The sequence below is a fragment of the Gorilla gorilla genome, chromosome X (assembly GCF_029281585.2).
Source record: "Gorilla gorilla gorilla isolate KB3781 chromosome X, NHGRI_mGorGor1-v2.1_pri, whole genome shotgun sequence".
NCBI lineage: Eukaryota > Metazoa > Chordata > Mammalia > Primates > Hominidae > Gorilla > Gorilla gorilla.
Window position 1 is genome coordinate 103,588,886 of NC_073247.2, and position 21,231 is coordinate 103,610,116.

At 33.1% G+C, this 21,231-nt stretch overlaps 1 protein-coding gene across 1 annotated transcript in view; it reads left to right on the plus strand.

The window, feature by feature from the left end:
- The window catches only part of PCDH11X (protocadherin 11 X-linked), an 840,422-nt gene that overhangs the window by 49,102 nt on the left and 770,089 nt on the right, over nucleotides 1-21,231 (plus strand). The window contains exon 6 of the mRNA XM_063703283.1: nucleotides 7,696-8,279. Coding sequence (XP_063559353.1) covers nucleotides 7,696-8,279 — 584 coding nt within the window. The remainder of the gene's footprint in view (nucleotides 1-7,695; nucleotides 8,280-21,231) is intronic.

Genomic DNA, 21,231 nt, shown 5'->3' on the forward strand with positions numbered 1-21,231 from the left:
GGTTATAGGTGTGTGGCCTTATATCTGGGCTCTCTATTCTGTTCTATTCGTCTATGTGTCTGTTTCTGCACCAGTACCGTTACTGTAGCCCTGTAGTATAGTTTGAAGTCAGGTAATGTGATGCCTCATGTTTCGTTCTTTTTGCTTAGGATTGCCTTGACTATTTGGGGTCTTTTTTTGTTCCATATGAATTTTAACATAGTTTTTTTCTACTTCTGTGAAGAGTGTCATTGGTAGTTTCATAGGAATAACAATCTGTAAATTGTTTTGGGTAGTATCCCATTTTAATGATATTTATTCTTTCTATCCATGAAATAGTGTTTGATTATACTTATTAATGCAAATTCCATTTTAAAAGGCAGAATTCTTTTTTTTTTTTTTTTTTTGAGATGGAGTCTCGCTCTGTCACCCAGGCTGGAGTGCAGTGGAGCGATCTCAGCTCACTGCAAGCTCCGCCTCCCGGTTTCGCGCCATTCTCCTGCTTCAGCCTCCTGCATAGCTGGGACTACAGGCGCCCGCCACCACGCCTGGCTAATTTTTTGTATTTTTTAGTAGAGACGGGGTTTCACCGTGTTAGCTGGAATGGTCTCGATCTCCTGACCTCGTGATCCGCCCGCTTCGGCCAAAAGGCAGAATTCTTTATCATTTTTTCTACTCTAAGTGTATCACAACTGAAGATTTGAAATATGGCTTGTGTGTGTCACATTTATGGTTCAGTTGTTTTTCTATTCATTTATTAATTAATGTCATTTTTAATTGGTTATCCATTTTTTTGGTTTTGAGGTGACACAAAACAAAAATCACAGAAATGACATTAAAATATGTGTAAAAAACTGAGAACTAAAAGAAGAAGGAATATTGTTGAACCTTTAGGCTGAAGCATCTGTTATTAGGCAGTTGATAAACCAAGTCGTAAGATTGGTTTTAAAAGGTTGCTATGTCATTTTTGCTTAGCGTTCTAAGATGTGTAGTTATGGATTGTGCAACTCCAAAGTCATCTTAATAGGAAGAGCTTCATTGTCTCATGGAGTGAATGAATGCAACTATTAAAGTCATTTCTCTGTTCCTTGGAACAATAAGTTGATGGATATAATTCATTTTCTGACAACTAATATCTTACCGTGATTTGTTTTACAGACCATCAACTTGGATCTTGTTTTTAGCCATCACTTCCAAGATTCTGGTGCTATATCTCATTTGCTTTCAACTGTTGATTTTACTGCATTGTAATTTGATAATTTAGAACCCAACACAAAAAATAAATTAAGTCATGCTAGAATATGCACCATACGTATATAGGGGAGTAATCTGATAAAGTGCGTTGTGCAGATATTGCAATTAGTACTGAAGTTTGGGGAGGTGTGCAATCAATAGTAAAATATTAATTGGTCTTTCTACATAGATAATTTAAACACTAATATGATAGATATATTACTACCTGTTTTCCTGTACTGTTTTATTAATTCATGGAATAGTGACTAATAGAAGTATTATTTAGCCTTATATATAAAACTAATAGATATAATACTGTTTGGTGTACTGTTTTATTAATTCATGGAATAGTGACTAGTAGAAGTACTACTTATCCTTATATATAAAACTCAAAATAGGCTTTTCAACAAATACCCAGTGAAGACACAAATATATATATTACACACACACACACACACACACATACAATTATATATATATGAAGAAACCACATTTGTTAACAAATGACTAAAATTGTCATGCCTGAACCCTCCATTATTGAACATCACCTCTCCATATCCCTTGATCTCTTTAATTTTGTGATGCTATACCACCTCCATAATTTCACCCATGAATAATAGATTCCAAGCCCATCACTTTCTGTTTCTTTCTCTTTTCTTTTGCAAACACTTTTCCTTTACACGAGGGACCTTTGGTTACCTTCTTAAAATGTGATCATCTAGAGAATTTACAGAATGTGAAATTAATGCCTATTTGATAAAAAATATTTAATATATAAAGCAATGCCTGCAGATATGTATATATATCACATAGTTGTTATACAGATTAAATGAAATAACTGATTTAAAATCACATAGAGCAATTCAAATACTACACCAAGTGGAAATTATCCTTTGAACTTTGATGAATTTAGGACTTATTTATTATGATAATCTGGTACTTGTTGACAAAGTACAGTAAAATAATTATTAGATACTGAAACAAGCAATATTACATTCACCCTGAGGCAATAGAACAATGTGTGATGATAGACAAATGTTATATTTTTGCCATGAAGAATGTGTCTCTTGCTTGATTATTCTGTAAAGCCATGTTTCAAATGTTCCCTAAATCATATATCAAAAATCCAGAAAAATTAATATAGAAGAGCAACCTTTAGAATTTGTCTTATTAAGTGCTATTTGAGCTTGATTATTATCAGATTTTGAAACCCTGTTAGAGAACACCACACTAACTGTTGTTGGAATGCTAGAATGAATCAGCAAACAATAAACAATTTGGAGAAGGAAGCAGCATTGATGGAATCCACTTCTCAGAGAAGTTTAGACCCAAATGTGAAAAATTAGACATGAACAATAAGTACAGTAAGCAAGCTGTTTGTGGAATAAAATTTAACAAACCATTCTTATGTAATTACTGTGCCTTATTAAATTTTTTATTTTGACATCTGAAGTTTCAGAATACACAGGAAATAATTATATAGAATTGGACAGCCAATGCCCTTGCCCGCCTCTGCTTGCTGTAGTCAGTTCCTCTGAAAATACTAGGTTTATCAGTTGCTCCAATTTGTCTTTCTCCCAATGTGGTTACTTTTATTGCAATGTTATAGATTCGTGTCAACCTCAAGAACTACCTTATTGTTTACCCAGGCTGTGAAAGAAGCTTTGCTTGTATTTGAGACCAAGAACACAACAGTAGTGACCACCTAATATATTATGGCTGTTAAATGGTGTATTTTTGACTTCATGAAACATTGAAATAATTGGAATGATGAGATTTAAGTGGAGTTAGGATAATGGGCAGCAGATAGATATTTCTTATCTTCATGTAATACTTAAATTTGTACTATTGTAGAAATTGTACAAAAATTGTAGCAGATAAACCATTCACTCATGTGTTTGTTGTTGTAGCATATAATCCAGTAATTCACATAGAATTCATTTAAATATATTACAAATGAAACCAGCACTATAATGAAGAAAAAATTTAAAAAATATCAAGGAAATTATGCCTTGAAATTCTTCTGACAAAGCATTTGAACATTAATTGTGTGGTTTGAAATTTCTAGAATTGCATATAGTAGATGCCTAGCTCCCTTACCTACTCAGAGATGATAAAATGAACTTCCATTTTTGCTTTATATATCTTTAAATTTTCAGAGATGCTTATTTTATTTCTGTTTTTGCTTTCTCTAATTGTCATTATTGTGTCCCTCTAAATACAACTATTGCTTACCCAACCATGATGTCTTGCTGATAAAGGGCATCACTTAAATAGCATGGGCACTACTGGAACTTGTCAAAAATTTTAGTTCTTTATATCTTCTTTTGTGTTGTTTCCTTTATCAATTTCCAAACTAACATTAATCTATAGTAGGAGTGGGTTGTAGGAGAAGGGCAAAGAAATTTAAGGTTACCTTGTCACATTTTTCATGAGACAGAAAAATTAGAATGTAATTTACATACATTAAGATATGTATGTAGGCATATTTTCCCTGGATATCTGAGTTAAATGTGCCATGCTTCCATAAGACTAAGCAGTGATTATTTATATCCATATTTAGTAGCTAAATTTCTGTACTGTTCATTCAAAGAATTAAACTCAGCATTTTCAAAGAAAACTTAATAAATTTTAAAGATAATAAATTTTCAAGTGGCAAATGTGAGAGTTGAAATCAAAATCTGGAGATTGAGGTTACTTAAACATGCATGTTCACATCCTGGTAGAAGCAGAGATGAGTTCATTATACAGCAATTGAACACTGAATTAAAGACATACTAGAATATATTATCAAATATAAACTGTTTTGTTCACTGATGTACCTTCAGTGTCTAGAACTGTGCTTGACATATAAAAATTGCTTAATAAGTATTTGTTGAATAAGTGGCTAAACCTCCATGAGTTCATTTCATCTCAAACTCTTTATTAACTAGAGGGTGAATATTCCTTCTAGGTTGGCAACATATATATTCACTTAAGCTTTAGAAATGGTATTTTTTTCTCAATATTTCTTCCCCGTTTTTAAAACCACTGAATGAATTTCCAGTTATGAAACACATTTTAAAATGTTTTATATGATGATGGTATTGTGGAAGACAGTGTGGCAATTCCTCAAGGATCTAGAACTAGAAATACCATTTGACCCAGCCATCCCATTACTGTGTATATACCCAAAGGATTATAAATCATGCTGCTATAAAGACACATGCACATGTATGTTTATTGCGGCACTATTCACAATAGCAAAGACTTGGAACCAACCCAAATGTCCATCAATGATAGACTGGATTAAGAAAATGTGGCACATATACCCCATGGAATACTATGCAGCCATAAAAAAGGATGAGTTCATGTCCTTTTTAAGGACAAGGATGAAGCTGGAAACTATCATTCTCAGGAAACATTGCAAGGACAGAAAACCAAACACCACATGTTCTCACTCATAGGTGGGAATTGAACAATGAGAACACTTGGACACAGGGTGGGGAACATCACACTCTGGGGCCTGTTGTGGGGTGGGGGGAGGGGGGAAGTGTAGCATTAGGAGATATACCTAATGTTAAATGACGAGTTAATGGGTGCAGCACACCAACATGGCACATGTATACATATGTAACAAACCTGCATGTTGTGCACATGTACCCTAGAACTTAAAGTATAATTTAAAAAATTAAAAATAAAGATAGAGTAGAACAGATTTAGAATGGATTGAGGGAGGGTGACTTCTTGGAACTAGATCGCTCTATTAATTCTTTCTTTGTGTAGAGATATTGCGACATGCATGCAATGCTTTTATTTCTTTATTTTGCTTTATTTTGTTTTTCATTTTGGGGGGTTATCCCAGGAATTCAAGGTTGTTTTATCTTATTTTTTTTTAATTTACCTTTTATTCTGAGTTCAGGGGTACAAGTGCAGGTTTATATAAGTAAACCTGTGTCATGGGGGTTTGTTGTACAGATTATTTCATCACCCAGGTATTAAGCCTAGTACCCATTAATTTTTCCTGATCCTCTCCCTCCTCCCATCTTCCAACCTCCAATAGACCCCAGTGTGTGTTGTTCCCCTGTATATGTCCATGAGTTCTCATCATTTAGCTCCCACTTATAAGTCAGAATATCCTGCAATGTTTTTAAAAACAGTCTGTAGTATTCTTCTGCCAGTTGTAATAATGTGTAATACCTAAGGGTAAGATAAGAATAGAGCGATAATTTTAATTCCAATTGTCACTGCCCCATTTTTATTTCTGCTTATGTTTGCATGACATTTATAAAATCACATAAACATCCAAAACTTCTTAGATATGCTAGATTCACAGCATATAGAGCACATATATGTGTGCATATTAGCTGGTAGTATCAATGGGGTATTTTTAATCTCACCTTCATAACGGAGTATAAAACCAAAAATTCACAAGACTGAATTTTGAGCGAGTTTTTATATTATGTAATCCTAGTGCACATCATTGTACAAATGATGCTAAAAATACTATACCACAGGCAACAGTGTTTTTGTGTTGTTTACTAAGATAAAGAATGTCTTCAGCTCTAGCATTACTCACTATCATAACTAACATATTTTATATATGATACCAACTGCTTAACATAGGAAAGTCATTGAATTCATAATATATATTTTTAAAATGTTGCGATAAAAATTAATGAGATATTTTAAGTCTACTCCTGACCTAAACTATCTCGATTGTTGCAACAGATGCATTTATTTGATTATTGATTGTAAATAGGAAGATTTCTTTTTTTCCAATTTTGTGTATTCCAACATTGGCATATGCATATTTTAAAAAATGCGGATGTGCAGCTATGCAATGGGACAGTTATTTCATATAACACATTGCTTGGCATAATCAGAGCACAATATCCATAACAAGTTATTTATATCATATGTAGTCCTCCTGTTTTTAGAACAAGTACTAAAACTTGTTGATGTTATCGATTACCAATAAATATTGAGAAATTCCTTAATTGGATACCTATATGCATTAATACATTTCTGGAATGGAATTTTAAATAACCATCTGACCACTGAGTTTTCAAAACTGCTAAATACCTTAATAGTTGCATTAACCTTCATTTAATTATAAAAGTATGACATCTGATAGGCTTTAGCTCAGTGTGATACAAATTTAATTTTGTTTATATAATATATCATCTACAAATACTATCCAGAAGAAGCACATTAGAATGTTTAATTATACTAGAGATTAAAAGATATTTAATATATAAACTTGAGGATAAATAAAATAGAGAATAAGAATTGAGAATTACGAAAGGAAACTGAAGATAAAATTTGCAGACTTTAAGAAAATCAAAATTCCTCATTGAATTTTGTCAGAAGAGTTCAAGAACTGAAATAATTTTAAAGCTTTCAGTGAGTGAAAAATAATAGGGAGAAGTAGCAAGAGAGATTGATTTTTGACTCACTTTCAACTTGGTACTGTTTTTAAATGCCTTTCTTATTTTCAAGCCCTTCTCAAGCTGTTCCTTGAAGTCGTATAATTCCTGTTAGTCTATAGATGTGAAAACCCATTTTTATATGAACTACCTTCTGCGTTCTATAAACATAAATTCTCAGGGTTGGGATGTCTTCTAGTCTAACTCTCCCATTGAATGTTTGGACGTCATCTACCAAATCCATATATCTAAAGCAAATGTAGTAGATCTAATCTGGTGGTCCAGTACCTCCAAAGATATGGAATACACTCCTGAAATATCCTGAGACCTTTTTTTTTTTCAGAATCCTTTAATAAGCAGTTATGTCAATCTGAAAGTTGCTTACTTGTCCTTTATATTAATAGCTATTCTTGTTTTTCTTATCCAAAGAAAAATCCTCTAATCCCCTTTTCACATGATAGTTGTTACCATGTTTAGGCGTTAGTCACATCAACCCCTCTCCTCTCCCAAACTTCTCTTCTTCAAATCAAACTTTATTAGTCCCTCCTTTATAATGATTCCTTGCCTCCTTTTATCCAGATCAATTTTTTTTCACTTTGATGCCCAGAGCTGAAGAAATGGACTATTGTATAAATTATTCATTGCCAAGAGAATAATTGCATTTTAAACCCATATTATAACAAAGAATAATGATTATATTTTGTGACTTGTAACAAATACCCTTTACTTTCCCTTAACTATTGAATTAAATATTTTAATTATTTGTATTCTCTTTAACTATCTTGGTATATTAAAGTATTATCTTTTATATATTTATCAATGGTGGACACTTTTATAGGTACTCTGTGTCATTTTTGATACTGTAGGTATCTTATTTCATTTATCTTTATTCTTAATGTACGAATTCATAATATTTGATTCAGAACAAATTTATCACTAATTAACAGAGTGTCAATTATGCTAACATCTCATTTACTGATTTTAATTTGAAACAGTTTTTGTTAACATGCATGTTTAGAGTTGGCTTCTTAATAATTTCTTCTTCCTCTTCTCTCTCTCCTCTTCTTTTGGTCAGTGTTGTGCGGGTTAATACAACAAACTGTAACAAGTGTACCTGGTATGGACTTGTTGTCCGGGACGTACATTTTCGCGGTCCTGCTAGCATGCGTGGTGTTCCACTCTGGCGCCCAGGAGAAAAACTACACCATCCGAGAAGAAATGCCAGAAAACGTCCTGATAGGCGACTTGTTGAAAGACCTTAACTTGTCGCTGATTCCAAACAAGTCCTTGACAACTGCTATGCAGTTCAAGCTAGTGTACAAGACCGGAGATGTGCCACTGATTCGAATTGAAGAGGATACTGGTGAGATCTTCACTACTGGCGCTCGCATTGATCGTGAGAAATTATGTGCTGGTATCCCAAGGGATGAGCATTGCTTTTATGAAGTGGAGGTTGCCATTTTGCCGGATGAAATATTTAGACTGGTTAAGATACGTTTCCTGATAGAAGATATAAATGATAATGCACCATTGTTCCCAGCAACGGTTATCAACATATCAATTCCAGAGAACTCGGCTATAAACTCTAAATATACTCTCCCAGCGGCTGTTGATCCTGACGTAGGAATAAACGGAGTTCAAAACTACGAACTAATTAAGGTGCGTTTTAAAATCACTTTGTTAAAGATATCATCTCATTTTTTAAAGAGTAAAATAAAATGATATTAATGTATTTCAAATTTTGAGTAAGCCATCACCCCAATTTTTCAAAATTTATGTAATTTAAAGCATAGTGGAGAAAATTCATCAATGCAGTTTTTGCAATTAAGTGTGGATTATGAATTTTCATGGTTTGTATATTCATTTTCAAACAGTTGTGTTTCCATTAATCTATAAAGGGATCAGACAAGGAGGTCACCCCTGCTACTTACAAATCAGTAGTTTGCCCAGCTTCATTCTTTCAAACTGTCCAGTCATGCTTCTGCCAAAAACTTGATATAAGCAAATCATTAAGAATGAATCCATAAATCTGATTATCAATTTTTCCTAGTGATTACTTTAGATACACAAATTTTATCTTGCCATTTGATATGGTGCCAAATAAATCTATTTGAGAGGTGACTAGAACAATTTAATTTATTACTAGCATTTCTGAACATATATAGATAAATATTTTTCATGAGGATTTCAAGGTAAGGCAAGGTCTTTAGCATATCCTGAATCATCAAATTGAGATTAAATTTTAGTCAATGTTCTGTTAATGTTAAATATTTTCATTTTTTTTACAATTATTTGAAAACAGAGTGTTCATTTGTTGTAAAGGGTAAGTAAGCCTTTTAACAAAAAAGAGTCAATCAGTTAATTTGAATAACCTATTCTGGCTTGATTTGGGTCTTAGGATGGAGAAGGTAGAGAGAATAGATAGAATATTTGGTATTCTTCAAAATATGTGCAGAGGGGCCACATTTATCAAGTTAATGATCAATTCTTTTAAATTACTTATATGATATAAAGAGTAATAGATAACTCAGATTTGGGTATGTGAAGTAGTACAATGCACTTGAATGATCTTGGAAAATATATGTTAATGAAATAACTAATGTTCATGTTTCAGATAGATATGTTCAGGGGATTTTCACACTTTTATAAATATTCTGCCAAACTATGATCTATATAATAACTAGTGTTAAAAATATGCCCCAAAACATATAACTAAGACATTCTGATATATATCATCTGAAGGTTTTGACCTGGAGGATATATAATATGGGAAAATTGCTCAACTGATGCTGATCTATTGTAAAGATATATTTATTTATAAATTCATTCAGGAATGGAAGGCTACAGACCTCTTGAGCAAATTTCAGTGAAATGCAGATACGTTTGAGTATATGAAGTGAAAACAGAAAGAGAAGGATTTGGAAAGAAGGGAACTCTTGAATACTGTTGGTGGGAATGTAAATTAGTACAACCACTAAAGAGAACAGTTTGGAGGTTCCTCAAAAAAATAAAATTTAGATGATTTTTAAATGAGCACTTTGGGGTGAAGTTCCTGCAATGACATCTCCTTATCTGATGAAATGGAAAAATATTCAGGAGTCAGATAGATATGGATCACAGTTTTATGCTTACCTCTTACCAGACATGCTACTTTCAGCTTAATCTTTTTGACCTTTAATTTCTTCAGTCATAATATGAGGATGATAATTATCACAGGGGCAGAATTGGGAAGAATAAGCACTTAGTATGGAGTAGACATACCTGCATAGAAGATTTTTGAACATGCTGTAAGACATTTAAGTACTTATAGAAATGTGAGGCTTATCACTTGATATAATAAATTGAGTAACAGAGTGGATAGTCTCTCTCTAAAGCAACACTTCACAACAGAATTTTCTGCAAGGACGGCAATCTGTGTGAGAACAATGCAGTAGCCACCAGTCACACGTAGCTATAGAGACCTTGAAAGTACTTAGTAGCTAGTGCTACTAAGGAACGAAATGCTTAATTAATTCCATTTTAATTTTAATAGCCACATGTGGTTAGTGGCTATCATACTGCACAGCACAGCCTAAACAAATAAAAAACGTTTATTTGGACAATAAAAATTAATAGATAAAATCAAAATGAGACCTTACCAAGTTTAAATCAGATATTAGCAATAGGGTCTCTTCAACTGACCATCTTGACAAATGTGTTGTTTTAAAATGTTGTGCTTTATTCAAAGAATAATTTTGTCATGTCTCCCTTAGGGCAGCTTAATGAACTTCCAAGAAATTTCTGATTTGTCTTGAAAGCTGCTTAACTAATTCAAATAAAACAAATAAGCCTGGTAGCATAATTTTAGCTTTGTTAAAATGTGCTTTCATTTGACATTCTTTGAAAGATTGTCAGCAAATGACAAAAAGTCTCACTACAGGTTCTTAGATGAGTCTTAGAAATGCTCTAAAATTTCTTTCTGTTTTAGAATGTGTGATAAGCCTAAAGTAACTATATGATGTGCCTAAAGTACTGGGGCGTTTGTATGGCCCCGTGGACAAATACTGTTTTGACTGCTTGTTAAAAATAATGAGAATGGAACACAAAGCATAACCCCAGGCATGCAGAGGGCCATGACATGGGTGACTTTAACTGAATGCACTTTGACTCGCAAAAAGGCCCTGTCATGAAAGTGGCATATATGCTATGGGAAAGGAGACTTAAAGAAAAAGAGAGAAAAGAAGCATGTGTTGATTCATCCATAAACTTTAGTAAATTTTACAATGTGAAATAAGTAGGCCAACCATAATAATTTCTTTTAAAAACCCCTTTGTCCTGCAGAATAGGATGAGAATTTAATTAATATTAATTTGCTCTACTTTTGTTGAATAGACAAGAATAGCAAAATCACCGTTTATCCTAACTAGGCTAATATAAAATGTATATGAATAGTTCAAATAGCAAAGGGAGAGAAGGGAGAAATATAGAGAAAAATTCTAGGAGAAAAGCTCAATTTAAATATTTAAATAGGTCAATTTATACATGAAGGCATCCTACTATTTACTATTTGATATTAATTAACTGAAATTAAAGGCATTGATGGAAAATATTTATTAAATGTTTAAAATGTATGTAGTATAAAATTTCATAAGACTTAAAACTTAGAATATTTATTTCTAAAACTAATATATACATATATTAATTTAGCTTACCTTTTTATGAGTTTCAGTATACATTGGCACAAACAGGGAAAGTATTATTTCACATTTTAAATATTTGGAAAATGAGTTTCAGAGTGATAACGTATTATGCTCATCATCATATGACTGGTAAATGATAGAGGTAGGAACCAGAGTGCAGTTCCTGACTCCTAATCAACAGATAGATTGTAGATGGATAGATAACCTTCAGAGCAGGGTCACTGCAAGTTCATGATACAAAAGGAAAAGAGTGAAAGAAAGAAAAAAGACTGGGCGCAGTGGCTCACACCTGTAATCCCAGCACTTTGGGAGGCTGAGGAGGGTGGATTACTTGAGGTTAGGAGTTCGAGACCAGCCTGGCCAACACAGTGAAACCCCATCTCTACTAAAACAAAACAAACAAACAAAAATTAGCCAAGCATGGTGGCGGGAGGCTGAGGCAGGAGAATCACTTGAATTCAGGAGGCAGAGGTTGCAGTGAGCCGAGATTGCGCCATTGCAATCCAGCCCGGGTAACAGTGAAAGACTCTGTCTCCAAAAAAAAAAATAAATAAAATTTAAAAAAATTAAAAAGGGAAAAAGTGGGGGAATGAAGTGATTACCAAGTAATTCTGCTTGTTTAAAAAATAAGCAAAAATAAAACTTATTTATGTGATTTTGATGCGATTAATTTTCAACTTTTTAATGGATCATATTACTCTCTAAAGAAAAAAAATCATCTGTAAGAGTTCTTGATGTTATTAATAGTTGCCACTTAAAAAAGAATCCAGATTTGAAAGCTTCTCTTTTCTCTCTTTCAAGTAAAATCATACTGCAATGCTAATTCCCTATATACATATAGCTATTTACATACTCACACACATCGTACTACACATTGCAGTATTTGAAAGAACTGTTGTTCAGGAGTAGGAAATCACAGATCTCCTTAACTTTCACTTTTTAATTCAGATGGCCTGTTATTTATAAAGCTTTTTAAAATATTGTAAGTATTTTTTGACAGGGAAGCCAACATTTTCACAAATAGAAACATCCCTCAAGCACCCAGTCTGACTCAGAATATGTATATAAACCACAGGGACTTCCTTCTTTTCTCATGGTAGGAACTCAGGGGAAATTAGTTTATATAATGATGTTACAGTTATTTTTATTTTCTGCTTCAAATTTCCATCTTCCCTGGCATATATCAACAGTCACATTTCTGTACTAGCCCAGTGACAGTGTGCTGATTGATTTCCTTAAGGCAGGCATGACAGTGTTTCAAAGGTTGACAATTTTTGTTGACAGAACATGAAGATCAACTTTTTCTCAGATTAGTGATCCTACTCAAGGCCTTCCCTTGTTTCTACCCATCCCATAAGGCATCCTCATCTTTTCCATGAATCTCAAAAGATCATTTAAACTGGGGTAGTCTTTTAACATAGTCAAGATGTTTGGGTCCTTGTTTCTATTTTAAGTAAACATCTTCCCCATTGATCAAGAGCTGGACTGGATTTATGAAACTAAGATTAGAATTAGATTTGTTTTGCGATCTGGGGTTAGAAAATCTAAATTGTGAAAAATCTCACCTACCACAAGATTTAGAAATCTTGATTTAAATTGCCGAGAATGAGACATCAAATAATACATTGTGAAGACAAAGAGCAAGCAAACTTTGTTGTTCTGAAGAAATTAATATTTTTTTAACCTTATGTAACCATAACTCAAAGTGATGTGTAACATTAGAAGTGAGTAAAGATTCATTGATGTCAGTGCAGAGAGAATATACTATAACAATGAGTATAACAATTTTAGAAAACTTACTTAGTTTATTTGCCTCCAAGAGGCTCAGAAGAGTTTGAATATAATGATTTCCTCATTTTTTCAAATATAAAATGAAGTTTCACTTAAAATTTCTACATTTCAGCTTTAAGATTACTTGATTTTATATTCTCTGAATTCTATAATTTGCATATTAATATTTTTGATCTAATGTTAAAAAGCAAAAGAGATGACAATCAAATGCTAATGACTATGAGGTTTCTGAAAGCTGGGGTTATTATCAAAGTACACTTCCACTGGGGAAAAAATGACAACATAAAACTCATTGTCTTCATAAATGAATCTTTATTAATGCTGTCAGGTCTTAACAAATGAGAGTGTGACACTAATAGGATTAAGTAACTTTTGACTTCATTACTATTATCAGAGTCTTGGTTAGTGTTCATCGTCCACTAATGCCTTTTGTTAAATACATCTGTTATTAAAAATCCCACAGTATGGATGGGCACTTATGGAACATAAGTTGGACATCGTAAATAGTTCAATTCTGGAATTTATAAATTGAGGCTCTGAAGAACAAATGTGTTCCCAAATCTGAATGATCTACTCACATCATGCCTCTTAACTTAATATTACCAACTAACTATAAGAAGCACCACTAAATTTTATGTTATTAGATACAGATTTATTGATCTGTTTTTTCATTGTCCACTGTATCTAAATAAAAATAAATGTGAACTTAATATTATTCTTGCCAAAGGAAATGACTTAAATCCTAAAATAAAAACATATTTTTATAAGACAAAATTAATTGGTATAGAATTATTTAATGAAAACATGAGGTTGTATTACACAGATCTAATTGTCTTTAACAATTTTGATCAATGCTAATAATCTAAGATTATAAATATCCCAATGTGGGTAGTTTTCTTGGCATAAATTATTCTTTTTGTCTACACTGATTTATATTGATTATATAACAACACTGCTGTGGAGACACTCTCTTAGTGAACTGAAGTGTGATCTTTCAATCTTAGATAAAATAAATTGATGGATTGGTAAGATTTCTGTATCAGAGGTGATGACACCTTGTATGAGAAGTGATGATAAAAGCAATAAGGTCATTCTGCAGAAAACTTTCTGAGTTTGTTTGAGTTTTATCTATAAAATAATGTATCTATCTTCATGGTTTTACCAGGGTATGAGTTTGGACCAGTTTTTGATAGAATTGGTCTTTAGCAAAAACTATAAAGTGCAGATGAAAACTAATTCTCACTTAAAAATCAAATACTGAAGAAATTAATATTCTCCCTTTTGTATTTATCAGTCTACAGTCATCTTCACAAAACTAATCAAGAATGAATAATTAAATAATCTAGTAGCCTAATAGACCAAATAAATTGCTTTGACCACAAATTAAATTTTAGCAGATTGTTGTTCAAGTGTCTTTCAATTTCCCAGTGCAGGTAGATGTCACTGGAGGAAGGAAAATATTGAGTCTAATTTAATTAAATAACGCAGAACTTAATTTTCTTAATATTTTTGAAATGTCCTTTATTCATTGGTCTTTTGCTTGCACAAATTATATCTTCACCAATCTGTTCTACAAATAGGTAATAAAGTGTTTTATCCATAAAATGTTAAATATCTATTACTAGAGCACTAAGGGCATCAAAATAGAATACATGTGGACACACACGTTTTAGCAATTAAAACTATAAAAATATCGCTAGTTATCTATTTTGTATTTCCTTTGAAATAGAAGAGGTACTTCTAGGTGAACAATCATGAGAAACCTATTGCTTATTCTTTATACATTGGAAGAGTATTTAGTGGTAGCATGTTTTAATTGCTGCATGCACATATCTCTATATTTGCTGGTAAACTGAGGAAAGTAGTATAACGTCATATATAGGAAACATATTTTAAAAGACATATTTTGCAAAGTAAGTGTGAATTTTGTTTCATTAAACAAAACAAAGGATTTTAAAAGTTGAAAATCATAAAATGAAGTTTTGGATTATCTAACCTAATTTACATTTGTCTTTGTGATCTCACTTAATCTGGAATTTTATTTTATATAGAGTATTATCATGAATATTTCTCATCCTTTTACTTATTTTATATATAGAAGTTCATTATTTTAAGCTTCTTCAATACAATGAAGTGAAATTCTAAAGAATGAAAGGCTGTTCTATTAAATTTTGTCTAGATGTAACAATAACTGACTGCTAACTAATATCTTAGTCTAATTCCAGTAATCTAAATTTAACACATATTTAATGAGTGCTCAATGTACAAAGTCTTGAGGGATAAAAAATGTGTTTGGAAAACAGTCAGTGTCCCCAAGGAGATTAATAACAGGCATTATCGGGATTATATTTTTGCTCTAATGATAGTAAAAAGGAAAGCATATTTATTTTATATATGCATACATACTTATGTGTGTGTGTGTGTGTGTGTGTGTGTGTGTATGTATCTCTCTCTCTTTTCTTTCTCTTTCTTTCTTTTTTTTTCTTTTTTTTTGAGACAGAGCCTTGCTCTGTCGCCCAGGCTAGAGTGCAGTGGCACAATCTTGGCTTACTGCAACCTCCACCTCCTGAGTTCAATTGATTCTCCTGCCTCAGCCTCTCTAGTAGCTGGGACTACAGATGTCTGCCACAAATCTTGGCTAATTTTGTTGTTGTTATTGTATTTTTAGTAGAGACAGGGTTTCACCATTTTGGCCAGGGTCTCAAACTCCTGACCTCCAGTGATCCTCCCGCCTCGGCTTCCCAAAATGTCATGGTTACAGGCATGAGCCATCACACTTGGCCATATTTATTATGTTATAAGAACACTTTATCTTAAATTGATCATGCTGCCATTAAGAAAATGGAATTATTTAAAGTTTTATTGTCTCAGAAAAGTTAAAATTTTATATCTATTTTTAGTAGATTTTTACCAAGCACTCTCATTAACTTATGATATCTTATTTTGTTACTAGGTTTGCAATTATGGCAGTAATACTTTTTGCCAACATTTATCTGCACAATCATTTTGAGACTGGAAATAAAACCTTTTGATGACAATGGTAATTCTTGTGCTAGTTGTGGTAATTAACCTAAGTCTTTCTATTATCTTAATTCTCAAACTTGTTATCTGTGCCTACAATTCCTCTCCTATATAATAGAGAAAATTAAAATTATCCTTATGTAGCATGCAGGGATATTATAAAAGCTAATGATATAAGTAAAATCTATAAAGTTTGCTGAGTACCCTGAAGAAAACTGTTCTGTAAACAATAGTTATGGGTTTTACTCTGTAGGTTGAGTTTAATTATAGTCTTTCACAATTTTTCTAAGAGTTGATGCTTCATACTCCTTAAAAAGCCTATTTTACAACTTAAACTTAGTTTTCCATACATGTTTTATGTATGTATACAGAGAAAAATATGACAACATTAATCTATTTCTTGATCAGTGCCACTGGCTCTACATTTTTTTCTGGACCTAGTTCAGTTTTTGTTTTGTTTTGTTTTGTTTTGTTTTAAGTCTTCCACTTACCCTCTTTGGCTTATCTCTTGAATCAAATGTCTCCTCTTCATTTGTCTTTGTCTCCTCGTGGCCCTCCATATGACAGTGATACTGCTAATATGAGTACTTTCTCATATACTGCCTCTACCATCTGGAATTGCTTTATTTACATCTCATTCATATGCCCTTATTTTTTTAAAAAAGATTTCCTCTCTTGTCTTTTCTTTTTTCAAGCTGAGAACTTATTTTCCTATCCCCTTTCTAAGATAATCACGACTGTTTTTTTTCCAGTAGATTTTGTAGAACAGGTATGTAATAACATACTTGAACTTTTTTATTTTTAATTATTCTAAATTAAATAGGTCTTAAAATATCCTTTTTCAAGCAGAAGATTTGCTATAACAAGCCTTTCCTGGATGCTAGTATGTTTTTCTGGCTTATAAGAGAGCCAAGATATCCTCTGAGGACAAGAGTTGTTTAGAAGGATTCATTTAAAATAGTTTGACCAGGGAAATATAGCAGAATAAACAGCCTGCATCCTAAGGTCAGTGGAACAAGGGGAGCATTGCTGTCAGTAATGCAAATAACGAAGTAAATGGTTAACAGAAGAACGAAGTTGTGTTTTAGATAATCATATACTGCCTCTACGGTCTGGATGCATGAATTCTAGAGAAACAATTTAATGGACTATAAATAAATTAAGAAGTTTAAGACTTTATAGATTACTTTTAGTTGAACAGAGTGCTTTATTTAAGTCACTGAATGATTATATGGATGAATTTTAGATTGTATATAGATATCAAAAAGCCAAAGAATATGATCATGCTTAGTTACAAACTAATGCATATTCAATTAACTCCCATTAAACTACCTTCAATAAATAAGTAAATATAAAATGAAGGCTACTTACATTGTTTGAATACACAATATAATAAGATTCTGATGCTGATTATTTGATTTTGTGTTTAGTGGTTTCATACTGCTTTTGCTTGGAGGATGTAAGTATTTAACAGATCCTGTGTGTTTCAGGAGGCATTTAAATCTTTTAATTTTGCTGTGAGGAAAGTTATTCCTAAGGGATCAGTCACAGATAGCTATATTACCCCCATCAAATGCATCATTTTCCTAGATTCCAAACCCTATGTAGAAATCTCCAAGTTGAAGAAGTAACAATGACCATGCTATCAATGTTTAATCCTTTGGAAACCATAGTAATGGTATAGGAATGCACCTTTTTAACTAGAAGTACTCATGGGCCTGGAAAAGTGAAAATGACCTCATTGGGGAATGGATATACGGCCCTAAATTGGAAAATCATTGGCTGGCTTCTGTATAGGCTATTTATAGCCTATTTATTCATCTGCAGCTTTTAAGATTCTAAACATTTCTCTATAATCTATTTTCCCTATAGTTTGAGGTTAATTATACTCTGTTTATCTATATGTTTAAGATCAAATACCTAACTGCTAAAATGAAAGCATTTTCATATAGCTAGAGCTCTCACACAGAAAACTAGTTTACGTGTGAGGTAACCAGTTTAATAAAACTGATAATCTCTTTAGCTCTTAGAAATTGGATTTTAACTATTTATCTAATAGACAAGACTTCTTAAGCTATATTTTCTACTCAAATATACTAATAGAAATGTAAGTAATTTAAAATTTTTCTCCAACTGTTTTGTGCATGTTTTGTAAATTGTAATCTCATTGTAACTATGTCTGGTGTTCTACAATCTAGACTATAAAGGTGTGAAGCAAGAAAAAAAATGATTTATTTCTGAAATAATGTTTTACATTACTATTTTACACCACAAAGTAGTGACTGGCCTTATTTAGGTATTGATTAATGTAAAAAATGGCATTTTACCCAATAACCTTCCTGTTATTACCAGGCAACTATGGAATTTAGTGACACAATTATTTTTGCTTCTTTTTTTCATCTTAAGGAACAAGTTCTTAATTAGATTAGATACAGCTATAAGTAAACATAAACTATGTTCTTATGTAACCTCAAGAGTTATTTTAGGCCGGGCGCGGTGGCTCATGCCTGTAATCCCAGCACTTTCAGAGGCCGAGGCGGGCGGATCACGAGGTCAGGAGATTGAGACCATCCTGGCTAACATGGTGAAACCACGTCTCTACTAAAAATACAAAAAAATTAGCCGGGCGTGGTCGCGGGCGCCTGTAGTCCCAGCTACTCGGGAGGCTGAGGCAGGAGAACAGCGTGAACCCGGGAGGCGGAGCTTGTAGTGAGCCCAGATCGCGCCACTGCACTCCAGCCTGGGCGACAGAGTAAGACTCCATCTCAAAAAAAAAAAAAAAAAGATATTTTAAAGTGTCTCCATGCCTTGTTACACAGTTCATTGACAATTGTTGCTGCTGTTAAGTTTCCTTAAATTTGTGATTATTTCAATGAGTTAGTGATAGTTTATTCACCCATATTTGTGGTGCATTGCCACAAGGAATTATTGACACTTCTTTTTACTGACAACAGCTTTTTTGTTTTGTGTTTACAGTGTGATGTGGAGAGTTTTGTTGTTTCCTCACAAATAACTGACTGCATAACTCTATGCTTTCCTACATGGTTAGCAATTGCTATTTCATGAATAACTGGATTTGCTTTCCTAGTTGCAGTTATCAGTCGGTGCTTCTTAAAAAGATAACTGTTTATTTTGATGACTGCTTAGGCAATATTTATTATTAAGTGTTGCTTTCTCAAATGATTTTTCACAGAGGCAGTGGACAAATGGTTTGACCTGTACAGTGTACAGTGTACAAAGATTCATTTTGTAGCTTAAAGAATGAATTATCTTTGTGTCCTTTGTGTGTGTGTGTGTGTGTGTGTGTGTGTGTATTATAGAGACAGGGTCTCACAGTGTTGCCCAGGCTGGAGTGTAGTGGCTTTGCACAGGCACAATCATGGCATGCTGCAGCCTTGAACTCCTGGGCTCAATCAATTCCCCTGCCTCAGCCTCCTTAGAAGCTGAGACTACAGGCTAGCACCACCAGGCCCAACGTTTTTTGTACATTTTTTAATCTGTATTTTATCCTCATATGAATTTTTGTTATCTATTTGCCTTGTATAATATTAGGATGGGTATATCATTTATCCTCCAAATTAGGACAATTTTGACATTAAATTAAACAGGGACAACCAGAATATATAGTCACAATATTTAAAACCCCAAATTTCTACAGTAGTTCCTTCTTTTCCATTTTACATCCTTCTTCTCAAGGTCTGGTCTACCTTGAGCCAGAGAGCTGCCATCTTCTGCAAAACATAAATGGGGTCAACTATTACTTGCACAAACTTGAACTTCACTCTGTTTTAATTTAGCAGAGCGACTCTCAGGCTGACTTGGTTCTATTGGCAAAAGACTAGCTTCTGAAGAATTGTCTAACAGCAGAAACGCTGTCATCAAGCTTACATAGGGTGAATTTTTTTCTGAGCTGGCATTGTTCATCTAATGTAGTGTTTTCTAAAGCTAAATTTTACACACACAAAAAAAAACAGACATGGAAAACAGGCATAATTGCATTTAGAATTCTGTTACTTTTGGACATAAGATTTCTATTTCCTTTGATATTATTCAAATAGATGAAGACTATGTCGTTTGCTTCTATGCACTGATCCACAAAATGTAGGAGGGATTAAATGTCTTGCCAAGTTACTAAACAAGTAAAGTTTTCAGAAGCTCAATGTGTGACCGAGTTTCTCCTTTTCTACACATATTTCCCTAAATAGCCATTTGTCTACAGGCCATTTGAGTATAGCCTGAAGACAGGATGAGATACAGAACCACTTAAGCAGCTTTCCAAAATGAGGTTTTAGATTGTAGAGCCAAAGCTTTGAGTGGTTTTTGTAAGAGAGGATTTTTTTTTTTTTTTTTTTTTTTTCTTGAGACAGAGTCTCGCTGTTGCCCAGGCTGAAGTGCAATGACGGGATCTCGGCTCACTGCAGACTCCGCCCCACGGGGGTTCACTCTATTCTCCTGCCTCAGCCTCCCGAGTAGCTGGGACTACAGGCAGATTCTTTATGACTTTATCTCCATGGACATATTCTTCATAAATATTTAGAACAGCTTATACTGTCTTCTATTATACTGGCTTGAAGATAATTGATACCATTGATGCAGGATCAAGTGTTGTGTTTCTTTGTTCATCTACATTACAAAACATGGTGTCACCAATAATCTAATTGTTTTTGTTATACTTTCCTATGTTACTGGTTTGAAGATAATCGATACCATTGATTTGGGATCAAATTTGTATTTTGCTGTTTGTCTCCATTCATCAACAATACAAAATGTGCTGTCACCCATAATAGTTTAATTATTTTTGCATCGTATGTTTTGGATTTCTACATTCATTTGCCTGAATTTTTCACTCAGGGTTTTGGATATTATATATTTCATATGCAGCATGTATCATTTGATGGTGACTTAAATGCCTGTATCCTATTATAACAGAACTAATCACTTTTCTAAAGATAAGTTTGGTCCACAAAAAAATTTCTATGTGCATTGACTCATTGAACCTGCTACGATGAAGACTTCTACTTTACAATTCAACTATGCATATCAGGATTACTGATTTCTTTATATGACATTACTTATGAAAAGAAGTAATTTTATGAATTACTAAACACTTTCCAAGTATG